At 40.7% G+C, this 20,859-nt stretch overlaps 1 protein-coding gene across 1 annotated transcript; it reads right to left on the reverse strand.

Moving 5' to 3' along the window:
• Positions 1-705: 705 nt before the first annotated feature.
• Positions 706-17,369, reverse strand: tub (TUB bipartite transcription factor). Its single transcript, XM_030766405.1, has 12 exons — positions 17,332-17,369; positions 13,497-13,548; positions 10,557-10,719; positions 8,759-8,893; positions 6,586-6,750; positions 5,570-5,691; positions 4,503-4,694; positions 3,871-3,983; positions 2,481-2,595; positions 2,008-2,106; positions 931-1,102; positions 706-839 (listed from the first exon to the last, which is right to left on the reverse strand). Exons 1-12 carry the CDS (start codon positions 17,367-17,369, stop codon positions 706-708), a joined length of 1,500 nt encoding a protein of 499 aa, XP_030622265.1.
• Between the last annotated feature and the right edge of the window lie 3,490 nt (positions 17,370-20,859).

Here is a 20,859-nt window from a genome sequence, read left to right on the forward strand (position 1 = left end):
TGAAGGAGTGTTGACATAGCTTTCAGAAGATTCAAAAGCTTAACATGCCTCACATTCAAACTGGTTTTAAACAATGTAAAAGTGTACAATGTAGCTCAGAAAAGACTGAATTTTTCCCTTGTGTGAAGTGGCAGCATTTGAAAGGGGTGTTTGCAATTATTTTTATAAAAGAAGAAATGTCAGTGTTCTTCAATGAAGGCCCTTAGTGGAGTGTCATAAATGAAAAGTTACAGAACATACAAAGGATTGTGAAATGATGGCATTTATGAAAGCACACAAGTTTAGCTGGCCAATGTTAGTGAAGTCTAAAAAAAACGAGAACATAAAATACTGTATAAGCAGTTAGCACTGTTATTTTTCACTGTAGGGCCTTTCAGAATATTCAGAAATTTCATTACAATTCATTCTAATTCCTGCAAAACATTGTCTGTTAAAAATAAGCATCAGATACAACAGTGGATTAGTCTTTGTGCTTATCCCTGCTGTGGATTGAGGTCCCCTTATCCAGAGCAGAAATATCAAGACACACACACACACACACACACACACACACACACACCCTCACACAGTATCTCACCAGTCTGGACTCTTCCATGCCTCTAGAGGGGGATATTGAGTTTGAGACTCCACTACATTGGTTTTCACTGCAGCCCCTCATAGGAGACAGGATGTTCTCAACATCTGGTTGTTCAGGGGATGAATGTTTTACTCACATGCCAGCTTGCTATCAAAACTAGACAGAGCAATGGCAAAGGCCTGTAGAGCACACATTGGGTAGTTATAGTCCATGGTGAAGACATCCTCTGCCACTCGACCAAACTGCATCACTATGTAGTCCGCTAGAACACAAAACCAGAATGTCAGCGGCTTTTAATTCATTAGACAGCACAGATATCTGAAGTTTACTATTACTGTAAGAGTCTTACTCACGGTCATTGTCGTGAATGATCTGGAAATTCTTGACTGAAGCCTGCGTGACCCTGCCGTGGAAGTTGAGCACATAGGACTGGGTGTCGTCGTTCCACACAGGTGTTTTGTTGTGTAGCTCAATTACACTCTCAGTGCTCTTATTCTGCCAGCGGGCAAGCAGAGATTCATGCTCCTAGATTACCAAAGACAGATGTGCAGGGATTAAAGCTCCATTAGTGCCCTGAGTACAGGTTACTACTCAGCACAGAATAGTACCCAAGCATTAAGCTAACATATTTTCTATGACTGCTCATGCACTAAGATTAAAAATCTATCTACACTGGCTCAGAGAGTAATACCCCACACTTACATGTGAAATGCTTCAATATTTCTCAGAGCACTTACAGCGAGAGTTCTCCCTTTTTGACATATGGGTTCATTATTTCTCTTTATATCAGCAATTGTCAGTTCCTAATTTTCATGAAAAACCTCTTTCTGATGCTCTTGTTCTTTGTTTACTTATGGCATTTTTTCTACCAAAATCATTGTTTTCAGCACTGTCCTAAATAAATTGCACTCAGATTTACATTTTAATTAATGTTACGGTTGTTTCATTGTATCATTAGGGTATTCCCAAACAAATAATTGAAAGAATGTACAACTTGTTAAAATACCACTCTTTTCTGGTTGACTGATATTACATCTTGTTGATAGTGTTCTCATTCTGTCTCACAGGGGTGGGAATAAACAGCATATTTTATTGTCTGTCTTTAAAATTGTATGCAAAGGTATTTTCACTCAGTTATGCACTGATTATCTGGAATTCAAAATTTAAAAAGAAAAACACTGGAAAACATTGGTGTACTAAAACAACATATATGAAAAATCAAGATGACAATTCAATGCAATTGTAAAAACAACCCCTATTCCAACAATGGTGAACTTCTCCTTAAAACTATTCCATTAGTATGCTTTGCCAGCTGGTAAACAGCTTATATTTTGTCATGATTCTAGCTGTTTGTCTAACAACCCTGGTCAACCGTATATCAGCAGCCAAGGATCATAACATGTTCTCCATGATCATAGAAGTATGCTAACATTTCGTGGTCTTATGGATACTCTCTCATGATCCATGTTCATTCCAGGAATGATGACACTCATTTTCCGTGGTCCTTTGAATCCCAAAACATTGGTCTCCTAAAGGAAAGAAAAACACACATGAGCTCAAAAACTATAAGAGTCTGTTTCTGGCGTACTTTTCTTCATATAACATTAATGTGTTTGAAACGTGATGCTTCTGTAGATTTCTAATAAAGTTACTATGGTACACCATGGTTTTTAACGTAAAGCATCTTTCTTATACGTTACTACTTTAGGACTGCCACCAGGTGTCACTTTACTCCACCTGTCTGTTCCCGTGATCCTTAAAGTGAGATTGCCTGGTTTGTTTTACTTAATGTGGAAGTGTGACACATGCTCGTCTTACAGACTAGGAGGGAGCTGTCTGTAGCTTTGTGGTGAACCCTGACATTACCTTCAGTGCTCTCTCTGGTATACAATGTTTAACTCACGTAGCAGATAGCTGCCAGCTCCTGACGCAGGTTACTGGTCTCTAAGCTAGAGGTCGTCTTAACTGGGTTCACCCCACTGTCATACACAGTAAACTTGGTTCCCATGAGGTTTGACCTGTGAAGCAGACACACCTGCACATTAGCTCAAAACTGCATGGTGTAACATTATTAATGATATTTGGTACACTGTCTTTATTCAATCACATCTTATACAAAAGAAAATGATCTCGGTAATTATTTCCTCAATGAAGATATATTTTTGTCTGTGAGCAATTCACGGAGATGATTAACATAATGATATACTTTGTCATTGTTATGTTATTCAACAGCCATGACAAATTGATACTTTTTCAAAGAGATAACTAGATATTCATTCAAGAGACATTAAACTTCCATCAAGGATATTTCATTATTCAAGAGAGCATAAAGAGCAGAATAAAGTACAAACAGAATAAGTGCTGGAATTATTTCCATTGAAATTACTCAAATCAAAGTACAGTAATTGGTAAATGTGGGCTTAAAAGGTCAAATTAAAGGTCATCATCTCTTTAAAGCAAGTCATTCTGCTGACTGCTACCAAAGATATTCTCAATTTAGAGCACAGAATACTTGTAATTTGCTATCGTTTGACCAGAAAAAAAGATACAGAAGCGTCCAGAATTAGATTCACTCAGTGCATAAATGTTTAAAGTCTTTTCACTAGCTTTTACTAACAAAACTGTAGTCTGGTCTCAAATGGCACTTACACGTAGCTGCACTGTACCTGTGTTGGCTTTTATTCTATAACACACTGAATCACTTAATGACCATTTGACAGAAGAGATGTTTAAGCCTGAGTAATCCATTCACACAATATACTGTTATTAGTGGAGTCGCCACTTATGGTATAGAACCATTACTAAAGATATTGTATGACCAAGAACCAGAATGACAAAAAGTAAGCTGCACTGGTATGTAAGCGAGCCCCTCACACACACACGCACACACACACACACACACACACGAACAGAATTCCTCAGTGGACCTGATACTATACTAAGTTCCTCTCCTTTCTCAACTAGTCTCTATTATGCTGCGTCAAACAGACATGGCCACCACCGTGCAGGTGCTCATTCTTCCTCTGAATGAGGACGGATGAGTGTGCACACACAAATAATGAATCCAATTACACTGTCTAATGAGTGCAGTCAGGTGTAGGGATATTACACATTTCAATAGAAACATCATTTGCAGAATATTTCTTCAGCTCCTAGTGCCAGAAAGAAAAGCTTTCATCTGTATGTGTAAAAAAGAAGATGGAACTATGCGGTGCTGTACATTTGACTAAATATTCTGTTTTATGTCAAGCTTGAGAACCATCTGGGGATTTGACTCAAACTTTCATACTCACCTTAGTTTCCCAATGAAGCTCTCTCCACCTCGGGACAGATCAGTCGGGTCGATGGAGATGAGGTAATTTGATGTTTTGCTCTTCTTTCTCTTTCTCCCAGCCAAGAGAAACACCTAGAGTAAAACCATCTAGTATGAGCTATCCACACACATCAGCAACCAACACTGAAAAAGTCACACTTGCTTAATACTTCCAACTAAAAATGTCAAAGGTGACATTTACATGACATTTTACGTGACATTTTACACACATACATGATTTTTAGTTGACAGATGTTATCATGTAAATCTCAGCATTCACATTTATACTCACATTTTAGACATACACCTCACATTCATGGACAATATAATTAAATTCAGTACAATATGAATTATATAGAGGAAACCAAAAGTCTTCTGTAATTTTATATCATGTAACTCCCTGAGCAGTAGCTACCATATGACATTAGATACATTCCAGGCTATTTTGTTTATGGCTACTTCATGGTTTATGTGGGTTTATGTGAGTGTTTAGTAATCTCAGTGAGAGATTCTATTGATGCTGCTAGACAGTAGCTGTTAAACATTCACGTGCTTTGTGCATTCAAGTCTAGTCAAGAACTATTCAATAATAAGGGATTGACCGATACTGACCTTCTTGCCGTCTTCCCGTTCCAGGTGGAGGTAGTATGTAGGATACATGCCCCGGTCCATGCCTTTCTTGTCCCTGGTGATCCTGCATTTGACAGTGACGCCCTGGGGAGCAGGTCTCAGAGTGAATTCCTCAAGGTCGTCTACTTCAATGGGGGGGTCATTGACCAGCGGTGAGGATGCTGAGGCAGCCTCCTGTCAGAGAGATAGGAGGAGCGAGAGAGATTTCAGTCCTCTGCAGTGCACACAGAAACACTCTTAAGAGTGGCAAATGAATACCTTCCAGAAAGATTCATTATCACACAAGATCTTATGCCAGGGGGCTTTGGGATCCCCATCTGCAGGAAAGAAACAGCCTCCTGAGGACATGCATGTGGGTGTGATAAGCAACATGATGACGTCTGTGGGGCAGACCCAGGAGGCTAACATACACTACACACACACACACACACACACACACACACATACACAGTAACAGTGGACAGTGGGAGGCAGTGATGACTTTAACTGGAAAAATACTGAAGTCACTTCTGAAACACACATCTCTCTAAATAGTGCAAGCTAAAAAATGACTAGTAATTCCCAACAGCTAAAACATTCAATAAAACAAGAAGGTCTGATAGAGTAGCACATACTAAATCATTATTATTATCTGTGGTTTTGTCTTTAAGCTTTGTTATAGGTTTTTCAAACTCAACCAAGTGGAAAGAATCACTTTAAGAAGGACTGAAGAAGACCACCAGAATGAACAGCTTTGCAAAGTAGACTTGTGAACATAATCTCAGTATTCTCACCTATGATCTCTTTAAAGATACAGTCAGATGAAATTATACTCATTGTAGGCGAACCAGGGAATAAAAGTTTACAGTGCACAATCTCATCTGACCTTGAGCTCAGAGAGACGGGACATAGAAAATGTCAGACAAGTCAGTGGGTGGTCCTGCAGGCGGCTAGGACAGCATGATGTGCGCTGGGTATAGAGTCATCTCAGGAGGGGTAGAACACACATTACTGAGAGGAACATAATGCTACATCAACAAAGAGAACTGTCACTGTCAGCCTCTGCCTACCTTACTGGACTTCTTGCTGGTGGCAGATCCAGGTCGTGTGTTACTGTTGAGCTGAGAGGAGCTGGAACTGACTTCATCTTCATCGTCTTCTTCTTCATCAAAGTTCATACTACTAGAGATTCCTTAAAAAGACATGAGTCAAAACAGTGTTATACTCAGTAGGCGATTTGTTATCTTTTAACAGGGGGGATAGCTCAATGGCCAACAGGGAAGATGGCCCAAAGACCACTGGCACTACTCCATAGAGTATATAGGGGGATGGCAGGTTAACATGGGGGATGCATTTTGGTCATTTTACGAGCGAGGGGGATGGCATCGCCCCTCATCCCCCTACAAATTGCCTACTGGTTATACTATATGTCACAATCTCCATCTTTGTCTTGGTGGCTGAATATTGAGGGAAAACAACAGAGCACATGCAACTAAATGCTTTACCATGCAGTCTAAAACAAATCAATACAAAGTTATCACATAAAGTCTCACATAACAGTCTTTTAGGCTTAAATGAGGAAAGATTTTTTTGTGTGTGCTCCTAGTTTTCAAGAATGTGAATCACGTTCATGCTCCCTGAAACTGAATGTAAGGTAGAGGAAAGATAAGACAGTAGAGAACAGTATGCTGTTCTTTTACTAAAAGAGCTTGGATATTGCTATGCAAACTAGAATATTGGTGGTGTGCACATCTTCAGATGAAATACTGGGAGAGGACAGAGGGAGGAGAAAGAGTGTGTGTGTGAGAGAGAGAGAGAGCATTTTTCAGCTGTAAAGTGTACAGCAGCAAAACAGCATTAGGTTTTAGACCGTGACATTACTTTAGCATGAGGTTATTTCTAGTTAGATTATTTACAAAGTGAAAAATGAAGCAGAAACAGAGCATGAAGGGAGTAATTAAGAAGGTGACAACATGTCACCCCATCACTGTCCTTGGTGGCTGTGCTTGATTACGATGTGGCCGCTTAATTCTCTCTCTCTTTCTGCCTTGCCTGTCACTTTAAGCCAGCAGCGTGGGCTTGGTACCTTTCTTCAGCATGGTGACCCTCAGGTCTTGTTTGCCCTGTGCCTGTGTGCTGCTCATCGCCTCGCTCCCACCCTCCTCCAAAGATGAGTGGCCCACTGTTAGGATCTGGATCTGGCTGCCCAGTTCCTGACCATCATCCTGGTAGGCAGCCGGACCATCAATTCCTGCCGGATCACAGCACCCAACCTGCCCATCATGCTGCTGCAGTGTCACAGCCTACCCACTTCATGTAACAAACACACACACACACACACACACGCACACACGCCCGCGCACGCACACACACACGCGCGCGTGCGCGCACACACACACGCACGCACGTAGCATGCACATGCACATGCACGGAGCATATATGACCATACACTGTGCTGTGCACTGAGTTGCCTTCAAATGTTTTGAGACATCCTACATGCCTACTTTATATGTATGTACACAGAACACAAAGCTGTCAAAAGTATGGGCCTGTTATTTTGTATGCTGTCACTCAGAGACATTCAAATTCTGTAAAACTCACAACTACCCATTTGACCGCAAAATGTTTCACAAAGCGAAAAATCCTTGGTTGCTTTTACAGGTTAAGGTTTCTGGTGCTTTGAGCAAAGGGGCTTAAATATATAACAGTTTTGTTTGTAAGAGGCTAACCATTCTTTTTTTCTTCACTCAATTAGCCCCCCCCCCCACCCCCCCACCCCAGGGGAGAACATGATGTCCTTAATGTTCCTGTCTACGTGTGGCTTAAGCACTCACATAAGATTACTGCTCCAATCTCTGCCAGCAAACCGATAAAGCTGTTACACCCTCAAATACTTACACCTTTCCTATTCCCCAGTAGCCTTCGCCAAACAGGCTCAGTGAAAGCATTACAGTGAGATGGAAAGAGAGTATTTATAGTGTGTCACATTCTATATTGCTGTCGAAGAGGTTTATACACAATGGGAATTGAGACTGACTTTTTTTTATCTAGTGATTACACAATAATCACTGTAGAATTTTGATTATGATTGCTATTTGGTCAATGTGCAATTATTGCTGATTTCATTGTAATCATATAATCAGTCTCTAAAAGACAAAATCCACTGCACTGAGTGGGGCTGATCATCTACCACCACTTAGAGGATAGAGTGAAGAGGAAGCAAACTCTTCAGAGATGTAGTCCAGCTCAACGTGAACAAAACCAAACTGTGTTTGCCAGCAAGGAAATTTAGACTGCACTTTAGCATGACAGCACCCAAATATTGTCTTCAAAAGAATAATACAGTTTCTGTAGCTGCTGAATGTTGTTAGAATTTCAACTCAGTCTCTTTCTTATGAAGAGAGGCATCAGGCACAGTCACAGACAAGCCGATAAAATGAATATAGAAGATAAATAAACCCACAATCTGTCAAAGTCAGAGGGAGAGTTTTTCTTTTTCATTAATGTTCCTGTCACTCACTGATGGAGTCTGAATTCAGGCCAGAGACCACTTCCACACCAGCATAGGCAGCCAACTAAAACTCACTCCATAGTCGCTTCACAGTTTTATTTTCTGACAGAGTTGGCAGTATAGCATTAGTTTGGTTTTTTGTATGAAAGCATTTCATTAGCTCCTCAGTCCTAGAGACCACAGCCATGGAATTCTTCACATGCCGCCTCCTGACATGAGTCTGTCAGTGACAGGAAATGAAAGACAAACATAGTTTGGCCAGTAAGGAAACATGGGAAAAGAACTCTTTTTTTTGGCTACATCTCCAAAGGCAATCTGCCCTGCTTCAGTTTCTTTGATTCTGAGCTTCTATTGCCTTTGTCCTCTTTAAAGCGACATAGTAAAGTGGAGTTTCTTTGTGTGTTTATTTTTAGTCTGAACACATCTCACATGCCATCAAATAAGTGCAACAGAATAAAAAAAAAAAAAAGAAAAACAACGCATCTGTTATGCAGCGCATGCTGTTTTATAGAATATTGGCACAAAAAGACAGCTGCTAAAAATGGATGGATTGTATATCTCCGTGCATGTCACATGCTCAGTCACTTCCTCTGACTTTTTTTTCTTTAACATTGCAGGTTTGCACAATCAGTTCTCTGTAACAGAACAGAGATGTGCTAAAGTGACACACAGTGTTCCAAACACACACAACAACAGTCACGCTGGACACCCTGTCTCTGTTGTAGAGTGACCATGCTGACCAGCTAACCTTTGTGCTTGCCCTTTTTCTCCTTTTTTGCACTGCCGGACTGGGGAGTGGAGGTGGTTGGCTTGGCTTTTTTAGCCGAGCGAGGAGCCTGAGTATCCGCTACCTCCTTCACCTCCTCCTGTTCGGCTTCTTGCACTACGCACGACAGCGTAGGACCAGCCAACGTAAACAGTGAGGGAGGAAGAGAGAAGAGCAGAAAGAGAGATACGGAGAGAGAGAGAGAGAAAGAGAAAGGAAGTAAAAGATACAGCAAGGTGTTAAAAAATAAATGCAGAGGGAAAAGGCTGAGTTAGCAAACAGAAGGTCACAGGAGACAGGTACACAACAACTGCGGCATTTACACTTCTCACGTTTCATAATGTCAAACAGATCAGCAATGTGCCAGCGCTTGTTAATTTGTTAACCGATGGAATTCCGTAGAGTTAGTACAGCCTTGAAATAAAGAGGCTGTGTGTTGTACATGTTCTGCAGTAAGCCTTCATTTAATAGTACAATCTATCCGAAAGAGTTTCTTCCTCTATCACTGTCTCTCACAATAAACCCTAAGCGCTCTGAAACCAGCCTGACTATACAAACTTAGTGGAATAAAACAGTGGAACCCCCTCTACGCCAGCAAATAAAACCTTTACAGCAGTATAAAACCGTTAAAGTGGCTGATCGTGAAATCCAACATCACTGCGATGACAAAGTGGTGTTCAAGACAACAAAAAGTGAAAGTGCCACAAGATTTTCCTACTTGATGAGATTTTAGCAATAAAACTTGAATTATCAGATGCAATACACAATACATAATATTCAAAATATTCCAAATGAACATTGAGCGCACCTGCAGTGCCAAAGTCTATCAGTGAGAGCACTGGGAGTCTCAATGCTGTCAAAATGAAAGGCTGGAGATAATCTTGACACATAATGAGCAGTACACCCTGGACTAAGAGTGGCTCTCAATCCCATTTTAGAAGCTTTGAGTAGAACAGAATTTGACACCTATGGTTTGAGAAACTGGGATTGCAACTCAAAAGCGGTGCTTCTCATATATGTGAATAATGCGTTTGACGTTTCTCCACAGTTCCTTTCCTAGTTAGGCCTTATAAAAGTATAAAAATATAAGACATACTAAAATATAAAGTATAAAAAATTATATAAAAGTGCAGCATAATGTGCAACAATAGTATAAACTGCTGCCCAATCCATATCTAAGACAAGGAAACAGGAACAAGGTCAGCCAAAACAGTGGATAACATTTGGTGACATGTACACTTGGAAGAAGGTGATCACCTGCATCTGTGCTGAGTCATAAGCTTCATATGTCCTCTGTATTGTGCCACAGCCAGGGATTAAACTTCACTTATTCAGTGTTCAGCAGCCCAGCAGGACAGTCAGTGATTGCCTACCATTATAGCACTCTCATATTTTAGATCAATAATTCTCTATCATTCTAAAATTTATAGTTATCCAAAATTTAGACACTGACAAATGGTTCCACTGTGCGGTAAAAACAATTTGTTTAACATTGAGTGGTCAGAGACAAAAATCAGTTTTTTATAACACAGGCAAATAAATCCAAGCATGCTGGGATTAGAGTGCTGTTTGCTGAAAAGTTCATAGAACATTTACATTTTCGATCAGGCCTGTCTGGAGCAGTCTGTCTGAGAAATGTGAATCGATAGAGCAGTGTCAACACTGAGAGTGCTCTGAGTAAGGACTGTCCTGGAGACAGGCTCTGTTCCACCTGCTCTCCGTGCTGCTGGAGGCACTGCACCCTGCTGAGAGTGTGGTGACTGCATGCTGGTTCTCATACCGTGGTAAATGGTACTACTGTTGCTGCTCAGGTAAGACTCCACCAGAGGAGCCTGTTCCTCTGACTGCTTGGTTCTGCGGGCACGTGAACGTCCGTCCAGGTTAGACTGAACCATCAGAGGCTCTTGACGTTTCTTCTTCTGTTTCTGCTCCAGCAAAGCTCTCTATACAAACATACACACACACACACATTATGTAATCACGTTAGTGGGGAATTTTCAATGACTCTTACTTAACTGTCATCAAAGAATAACCTGACCCTACTTTTAACCCTAACCTTAACAACAACGACAAAAAAACTCACACTTTTTGTTTTACCAACTGTGACAATATCTTTTAGTAAAAACATTTAAATTTCTGTTAACCAAATATCCCCATAAACTGCCACTTGTAAGATGTTTATATAGTCAACACAGCATCACAAAACACGGTATGCAAGCACACACACATACACAAACACACACAAACACACAAATTCATTCATAAATTACATCAGATTATCTTTTGCACTGCATATGGACATACTAGTCCTGCGTAAATGACATGAATACAGTAGTTGAACTAGGTATGCAACAGGCAACTGTCCTTGAAAGTAAAATCTAGCATGCAAAAGCTACCAATATTGATACAGTAAAAATATGGTAGCTGTTTTCTTATAGTTGTGTACCTAAAAGTTACCATGTCTTAATTTGTTATTAATAAAGTCTATAATAGTTTATCCTCTAGTTTTTTGCAATTGTAGATGTTCTATATAAGTTGCTTCTGCTAATGTATGGTCATGTGACTGCTGTTTGAAAACCTATGAAATCCAGCAGGTATATAAATAAATTAATGAGACTCTATACCCTTCCTGGCAGATATTAGGTATGTCAGTGGAGCACTGAGTCATCCAAATTTAGCATATAGTAGGCTATTCTTTTTCATAGGAAATTTAGCTAAAATTATCTACACAGCCTACAGAAATCAGTTGATGTTATCATTAAAGCATGAGTAGCATATTTTCCAGTGCTTTCTGCCATGGCTCTTTTACACTTGTAGAAACATTCTGAATTCACATTGAAGTTAACATCCATGCTTGAGACTGTTCGAGTTTGAGATTGCTTATCTCAGGGAGGAAAAATTACTCCTACACAGAAACACAGTGAGGATGGCTATTAATATTTCAAAGTCACTTTCAATCTTCACGGCAACATTCCGTGAGTGCAGAGCTGCCTCTTGTACCCCTGCATGAATCATCCTGAGGTTACCTCAGGCTCCAGAGACCAGGGACATCCCAACACTGCAGTCTATAAAATATTGAGCTTCTCCCTGATGGTGCAGCGTGGTGACAAGTGCAAAACCAATAAGACAGGGATGCATTTCTATTTGAACTCAATGAAAAAAAAATAGATAGATAAAACTCCAACTTTCAGAGTCCAGGGTGAAGGCTTTCAAGGGAAAACTGTGATCAGGATCCCATAATTAACACCCTTACTAACTACAGCCAAAACTGCAGTTACTGGAGACTGGAGTTATTGGAGTAGGAGGAAAGGAGCAAAGACTTGCATGACATGATTGCATCCTGGGATTCTCAGGCCAATAACGTTGCTCGGAAAAGAATCTAATATAAGAATATAAAAGTGTCTACTTAATCTCTTTGAAATCAGTCATTCATTTCAAATCGCAGTGAGAAATAAATGCAATTGTTCTGCTCCACTGCCTATACTTTCCATGAAACTCCTGAAAATTTCAATAGATGTTTCACATTATATTGAGACTGACTAATATATTCTATGTTCCGTGATTTTATGATAATATTTCTAGCGGAGATATAACTGGGGGCTTGAATGTGTAAATGTGTCCAATGCGTCTTGTAGCCCATTCCTAAACATTGAGGCCAGGCTCTTGAGGGCACGCACAGATAATAAGACAGTCGTCTGAGGTGATACTTTGAAACTTCAGCTACATCTCCCTGAGGGTTGTTATGTAAAGCAGAGAGAAAGTAAACATAAATGTAGAGGGCTCATCAAAACAGCGGAGAGTGCCTTGGGACATATTGACTGGTTCAAACTAAGATATGATTGAACATGAGCTCCCTTCCTCCCACCCTCTTTATCTCTTAAGAGTGGCAAAGGCTCATAACCATTGTGTCTGAGCACAGATAACAGCACAGCTGCTCAAACATCCCTCCAACCTCCTCAAAGCAGCTGTCCAGGGTGACAGTCTCTTCCATCTTCAGTACCTATTTGCATAATGTATAGCCAAACCTTTACTCTCTGGCCAAACTGGAAATTCTCCACAGAAGGAATGAACCTTAACAAACAAAGCCTTAAGTCCAAACTAGCCTCTAACTCTGAAACGCATAAGAGCTGCCATGGTTGTTTTAATCATTTTTATTTGTTGCTTAGTTGTTTGTTCTAGGATCAGTCTAAAAGTTTATTTATCTGTCTAATGCATGGGGTGGTAGTCATAAATCTGTAACAGATGATCACAGGTTAATATCATCATATTTTCATAAATCCTCAACAGATGAAAATTACTGATGTACCATACGATTCTGTGTATCAGACAGCAAATTTTTACAAAAAATGGCACACCCATGATTAAATGTCAAATCAAGTAAAACCAGCTAATTTAAAAATCAACTGAGAGTAACACACCTGTTGAGAACTATTTGCATGCCGCTCAGTTTGTGACAGCGCTAATTGAGTAGTACAAAACAACTGACAGCATATTAGAGAGAGAGTAACGATGGCTGTCCAGACAAATTCATCTGGGATATGAATAAACTGAGCATGATGAGCTGTCAGACTGTTGGGTGTACTGAGATCAGTGGCAGTATTTAGCTCTACTTTAGGTGGACCTGGAAGAATGGTCTCTGGTGACAAAAGAAATGTCATCAGGATGTATCGTGCTCTGCATAATAGAATTGTTCCTTTCTTGGAAGCAAGGTCAAACTCACCTGTCTGTCTAGCTTCTGTTGGCGGAGATTACTGCCCTCATCATCCAAGGTGCTGTGAGAGAGACAAAAAAAAGGAGAGAGACCACAATCAAAACCAAGAGTCCAAAAAGACTAAAGCAGATAACATACCAGCCTGGAGCACAAATACACAAATCTGCACATTCAGGACAAATGCTGATGACTTATTTATTTATTTGTTTGTTTTTTAACCATGATAACCATAAAATAAAGACATTACTTTAATGATGTTCCACTTGGGGAGATTAGAGTAAATCTTATCACTGGAAAAGCTTTGCTGTCTTTGGTGAGGTTAATAAAACTACTGAGAACAGAGTGACTCCACAGTAGAGCACACAGACCTCACCCCTTTACAGACATTCATGTTATATTTGTGGCCACAGTCAAAATGAGAACATGACTCACTCTTCAATACTGTCAGCTGTGCTTAGTCAGTCTTGATATTACAGTAGTACCAATGCAAGAAAGTTAGAACAAATTCATCCCTCACCACACAACAGAGATTCACTTGAAAAGGAAATATATGCACCTCTACTCAGTAGTTAACATCAAGGACTTTTCTTAGAACTACAAACGCACATGGTCTTTTCCATATGAATCCACCATCTGAAGAGCTTCCACTTCATTCAGCAGCATGTAGAGCAGCAGTTTTTCAAAGGCACAGCATTAATGGTTATGCGGATAATAAGGTGCTGTTAATGATGCTCTTGAATCTATGGAGATTTGTTTCTCATACACCTAAAGAGGTAAGGCAGAGGACAGGGTTTGTCTCTCTCCCCCCCCCCCCCCCCCCCCTCTCTCTCTCTCTCTCTCTCACTCACTCACTCACTATCTGTGTGTGTGTGTGTGTGTGTGTGCTGCATGCTGCTCCCCTTCTGTTCCAACCTAATGGGTTATGGTTTACTCAGACCTGCTATTTTTGTGTGGTCTGGTAGAGCTGTGACAATTAAAGCTGAAAGTTTTCATAATTAAAAGGCAGTGCAAGGCTTCCTCTGTCAAAACAACAGTTCATACAGGGCACAGCTGAGCAGAGACAAGGCTGGGTAGATTTTTAAATTCAAATTATGCATGCACACAAATGAACATAGATAGTGCTGGATGTGTGTGTTAGCATGTGTTACTGCTGGACTAATGTTTGATATCTATGGGTCCAGCATCTCTTTTTTTTATTCTCTCTCTCTCTCTCTCTCTCTCTCTCTCTCTCTCTCTACTCTGGCCTAGGAGACAGACATGCTTCTGAACCCAGCCGCTGGCACCGTAACCCATTGCTGTTTGTAATTAAACTCAGGCAATCTCATTGCTCTGAGGAGTGTGTCTCTGCCTCTGTTATACACAGACAGCGAAAGAAAAAAATAAGAGAAAGAGAGAGACAGAGACAGAGACAGAGACAGAGACAGAGACAGAGACAGAGACAGAGAAAGGGAGAGGGAGAGAGAGAGTCAGTAGTCAAGGGTGTTGGCTCCCATCAGACGAGCAGATAATGACATAAACAGAGCTGTTATAATGAGGGTCAACTATCTCGTTATATTAGGGGTAAAAGATAAATTGATGTGTGCTGGCAGCACAGCGCCTGCAGTGTGCATTCGATTCCTCACCACTCAGCTCCACTGATGACAGTGACAACATGCTGTGTGTACTATAACTGGCCATGCACTCACAACACCTGCCTCATACACTGTTTAAACAACACCCATCTCCTCAATCTTATGAAATACATAAACTTGTACATTTTGTGTTGTTTTCTCCTCCCTCCCAAACACCCTTTTTTCCTTGTCAGCAGTGATATATCTTGTTTAAACCTGTTTTGATGCTCACTCTCTCTCTCTTTCTCTCTCTCTCTGTGGTACACAACAGAATATTTGGCTGTGAGCTTCTGAATGATGCATGATTTTTAAAACTCAAACCTTCTGTCAAAATTATTAGCATCGCCCGTTTATCCCAGGACTACTGTCTGCTCAGGCAACAAAATCAGGAGATGTTTCTTCTTTCAGAAGTAGTTTCTGGGAATGTCTCTCTTCGCATTCAGTTATTTGCACATTGCATTTCATTTTGGCCATTGAAATCTTCCACACATTGCGTAGCTCTACATTTCATTTTTGGATATCATTATGGTTGATGAAGCATGCACAGAGCAGAGAACAGCAAGTACTGTATACATGAAGTATATGTGTAAATATGCATGCTCTTGATGAACTCTGTTTGAAAGTATATTTTTTTGTAGAGTGCTGTATGATTGTCCCTGACCTCCTACAAACTGTGTTCCTTGCTTAGTGGAGTGTAGTAGATTGTGTTATGATGGAGCAGAGTGGTTCTCTAATAAAGTAGCTGGGGCATAGGGCATTAATGAGAGAGGTGGGGGACATCCAGCTGAGCCAACCCCTGTCTTGCCATTATCGCATCTCTGCCCTTCCATTTTTCTCTGCAGACCCCATCTGTTAAGAATAGATGCTCATTACACTGGGAAACCATCCATGAATGGCCCCTTAGCCCACAGAGAGGAGAGGAAACACCCCCTGGCTTCTCCTGTTTCCTCACCTGGGCTCCCTCTTGTCTGTACACAGTCTCTGGAGGGATGATCTACTGTGTGTGAAGCTCTCCACTGCTCTCCCAGGAAAAAAGCACTTCACTACAGAGTCCAAAAGTGGACACACTGCAGCACTTGGCGGCCTAGATCCTACATGATTTTGCTCTTTTCAGACCACTAAATAGCACTTGACATATATTTGGGGAAAACCGCCATTTACAATTTTAATGAAAAATCAATGTTCTTTTTTTTTTAATCTTTCTCAAGCTTTTCATTCTGTTCATTTTCATATTCATTGTTCATTTTTAGTTTCTTCATTTATGCATTATAAAGATTTCCAGAGGTTAAAAATATGCCTCTTAATGGATTTCAGGGCCATTTGAGATTCAAACAAAAGACATGAGAAAGAGGGAGAGCGACGTGAGTGATGGAGACCTCCTTCAAGTCATTTCCCTCAGCAATCATTATACACCCAGACCCTTAAAGACACCATGGATAGCATCAATTTCAGCTGCTGTAATGGGAGGTAAACGCTCCTGACACAGTATCTCAATGAGAGAAATGGCAAACTCGCTCTGTAACTTATGGCAACCAGGAGCCAATGAGAGAGGAGGAAGCAGTGCAGCCATGGCAATGAGTTTTCTCCTAGAAGCAGCAACAGCTCTACTGCCATGGAGAGCAGACATATATCTTTCTTTAAATGAAAGGATAATTGCTAATTGATGTTGACAAAATCAGTCCCATTTAGAGCAAACCGAAACTGATGTGTGTCCCTAAACTATGAGACTATGCTTATGATCTAGATATTTAGAATCTATATAAAATAAAAAAAGTTAAAAGATGTCAACATACATAAATAGGGCAATCCATTATTAAAGTATACAAATGCAAATTAGATACAAAGAAATAAATGAGGAAATAAAAATGATATGCTCAATTCAAACTCAGTAGCAAGTTTGTAGTGAACTGAACAGTGATATTAGACAGAATGGATCAAACAGAATGTTTTAACCACATTGACAATCCCAGCTTTGGGTAACATCAGGCAATTATACAAAGTTTCTTTTGTTTTCAAGACATGTGCGATATTTAGTACGAACCCTAACCACAGCAAACAGGAAACAACAATGCGCTTAAACTACCTACAAACAAAAAACTGATGCCTTTTTAAGGTTAAGATATCCCTTCGATTTATACTCCTCACCTCATATTCACAGATACAAAAACACGGGCACAGTACCACTCAATCATGCATGGAGTCCATGCTAGGGCTCTGCTGAGAGGCCATTGTACCTGTAAGGAATCCAGTCAGAGGAGTGTTTAGAGCTCATATCTCCCGCTAAAGGCTGGCCTCTGAGAGCAGGGATGCGGGGGGCCGTGGCAGTGGCGTAGGACAGCAGCAGCGATCCCGGCAACAAAGCCCGTGCAGCCCGACCATCCTCCGAACAGTTCACACAGCTAGACAGCCCTCCGTCGTCCCCATTCAATTCAAGTCTCAAGTCTGTTACAGATCCGTACAGTGGTGCTCTTCACTCATGCATACCGAACGCGCATCCAGCTCGGCTGTCTCTGTTTCCGCTCCTTTACGCGATCTTCTCTCTGTCGCTCTGCCTCGCTCGCTCCCGCTCTTTCTGTCTCAGACCCTCCTCCACGCTCTCTCTCTCTCTCTCTCTCGCTCTCTGTCTCTCTCGTCCTCTCTCATTCGCTCTCTCACCCCTTCCCCTGTGTGATCTTTCTCTCTCGCCATGTCATTTGTATGCTCTCTCTCTCTCATTTTGTCCATTTTGATGCGTCTTTCTCTCACAGTCATTTGAGGTCTCTTTCACTCATACGTCTTTTTTTATTCGTCCATTTCTGATCCCATTTTCTGTGTTTCTCTCACTCTCTCGCCCTCTCTCTCTCTGGAAACACCATAATCTTACATATAGCCAAAGGAGTGGAAACAGGTAACAGAAATTCCCTTCTCTCTGCCTGCTTTGATGTTGGCTGTGTTGTATAGTGCTCCCTCAGCCCCTACTAACACACACACACACACACACACACACACACACACACATATACAAAGGGTTTTCAAAAGAACCTTGCAAAGTAGAGGAGCTTCAAATGTGTTTTCTGGGCCATGATTTATTCATTCACTCAGCGTGTAGCTCATTAGTATGGGACAGTGCAGTGTGGTCTAATTATCTTTGATTTAACATGTCTACTTCAAACAAATGCTCATCTTCAGCACACACATTAGAGTCAGCTTCAAATTTCACGTTTCTCTGTCTAAACTAACACATATTTCAATTACTGAATAAGCCACTAAGTTAATGCTTTACCACATTCCATAAACTGTTTTAGACCCAGCACCAATAATGTTAATAGCTACTCCATCTTACTACATTTCTCATACCAATATGAGGTCGTGCTTGCATCAGAAAAGATACTAGGCGTCAATATATCAATTAAAGTAATGTATTTTGAAATTTTACAATAGATGAAAATATATGGGTTTTTTGTTTCATCTTTGTTTCACACAGTTGCACTCTGGCAACCCATCAGGTATGTTTGTGATTTTTAAACCGGCCTGAGGCCAATTCAGCTTTCCTGTACATCAGCATATTTATCTTTCTCTGGACAGGGTCATCTTTCTCTGTCACACACGGTCACACTCATTTAGTATAAACTCTGTCACACAAGCTGCCCTGCCTATCCATTGCTCTCAGCAGTTTTGCTGGAAAACCCTCTCTCTCTCCCTCTCCCTCTCTCTCCCTCTCTCTCTCTCTCTCTCTCTCTCTGTGTGTGTGTGTGTGTGTGTCAGTCCTCTGGAGACATCATGGCGACACATACATGTGGCTTTGAGGGAACTATGTGCTCCTGTTTTCACTGACTCATGTATAAACAAAAACAAACCACAGATTTAATACACCTCAGTGCTCATGATCTAAAGGTGCAATGACAGTAAATAATGCAGAATTCAACCTTGTAGAAATCACAGAAAAGAAAGTAGGAATGCCGAAACATTTAAATGTAAGCAGAAATTCTGGTTGTGTTGCGAGTTCCTTTGCATCCTACCCAAGTCATTAACCAGTTTCATGGCTCGTGTCAGTTATTGTGCTGCTGTAAAATGTATAGCATAATAGCATGCTTGTTAAGAATAGCATAAAAAAAAATTAAAAACAAGTATCCAGCAATGTAGTCGAGGTCACATATGTTGTCTTCTGACTTTGTATACAATATGTGTGCTGATGTGATGATGAATCTGACACACAAGTTACCATAGCAGCTATAACAGTCATTTGAAAAAGTGGATATTGTCACTTTTGACAGTGAAAGACTGCGCAGTATGATATTGCAGTGAACAGTCAAATGATCATAAGGTGTATGCTGGTGAATATTTGATGGTGAAAGAAGCCCTCTGAAGGCAAGCAGCACTCGAACTGGAGCTGGTGGTTAGATCAATATCTTCTGAACTGAAATTTCATGTACTTGAACAATTAGATTATTCCCAAAGAGGTCTATAATATCTGTCCAGAGGCATAGAGACAGAGTCTGTGTGCTAATGCTAATGTACTCTGGAGTCAGTGTGCAGAGATAGCTCTGATAAGGCTTTTCTGTGTAGCGTCTCAGTGGCTCACACAGGCAGTCTGATGTGCAGCTGTCAGCCGCGTTCTAAAGAAAGCACACTCTTAATAATGCATCAGCCCCATTAGCTATGCAGGACACGAGGTGCCAACTGATACTGATGAATGAACATAACTTGTGTGTTTGTGTGTGTGAGTGTGTGTGTGTGTGTGTTTGTGTGTGTATGCGCATTGAACGTGCCCATGTAGGAATATAATATTCTTTTATATGAAATTTATTTTAATATATAAAATATATTAAATACTTTTTAATATATTTTTTATATTAAATTTGATTGCACCCCTGTTATGCTGCCATATACTATCTGACCTAAAAGGGTATTATTTTTAAAATGAGAACAAGAGTATGAATAAGAGTTAAATTAGCCTTGAAATGAACCTTAACTGAAGCCCTGCACATGCATATTAATTAAAACAGAACTAAAACTAAAATACAAAATAAACACCTTCGGAGAGGAGGGAAGACAGAGGCTGTGATGCAGTGAAGTGTCTTAGTACAAGTGTTTCAGAGAAGAACACTCAGCTGGTTTATTCCTGCCCTACAGGGATGAAGCCACAGCCTCACCATTGGTTGCTTTGATTGCATTATGTATTCCAGCAGGAGTTACTGCCTGCCTCAATGCTCTGAGGATTTCAGCTTCAATCAGGTATCAATTGATTTCTCCGCCACAGAAAGGGCACGGAGACAAGGCATTTTGATAAGTTCTAAAAATGGATGTTCAAAGAATCCCATGCAATTGGATTTCTCTGAAATGTAACGCTTCCATCCCACACCATCCACTTCCTCTTTCTTACTTTATATATAGAGAGATTGCTTGAAATGGTTAAAATGGTTGAAGAACACAAAAGTGTAAAAAGCCGTCATCACTCCATTTTTCTCTCCCCCCCCCCAATCATGCAATAATCAAAAATAACCACACACACACACATACACACACACACACACACACACACACATACACACACACACACACACACACACACACATACACACACACACACACACACACAGGCTGGGGAGGGAACTGTGAATCAGCTGGCCTTGGAGACTGTGAGTGCAGGACGAAGTGGACAGAAGTGTTGACTGATGTTCAGCATTGATTCCCTTTGACGTGTTGCTCACGTTGGCAGTGCTGCCCCAGCCTGCCTAGGGTGACATTCAAATCTCATTCACACATTAGTAGAGCACTCCTCA

This window comes from Chanos chanos, chromosome 2, assembly GCF_902362185.1.
Source record: "Chanos chanos chromosome 2, fChaCha1.1, whole genome shotgun sequence".
Lineage (NCBI taxonomy): Eukaryota > Metazoa > Chordata > Actinopteri > Gonorynchiformes > Chanidae > Chanos > Chanos chanos.

Coding starts and splice junctions, on each gene's coding strand:
- tub (XM_030766405.1), bottom strand. CDS start 17,369: ATGAGCTCTAAACACTCCTCTGACTGGATTCCTTACAG. Junction 4,695..5,569: donor CCAGCAAGAAGTCCAGTAAG/GTAGGCAGAGGC, acceptor TCTCTCTGACAG/GAGGCTGCCTCAGCATCCTC. Junction 2,107..2,480: donor AGCTGGCAGCTATCTGCTAC/GTGAGTTAAACA, acceptor TCTTTCCTTTAG/GAGACCAATGTTTTGGGATT.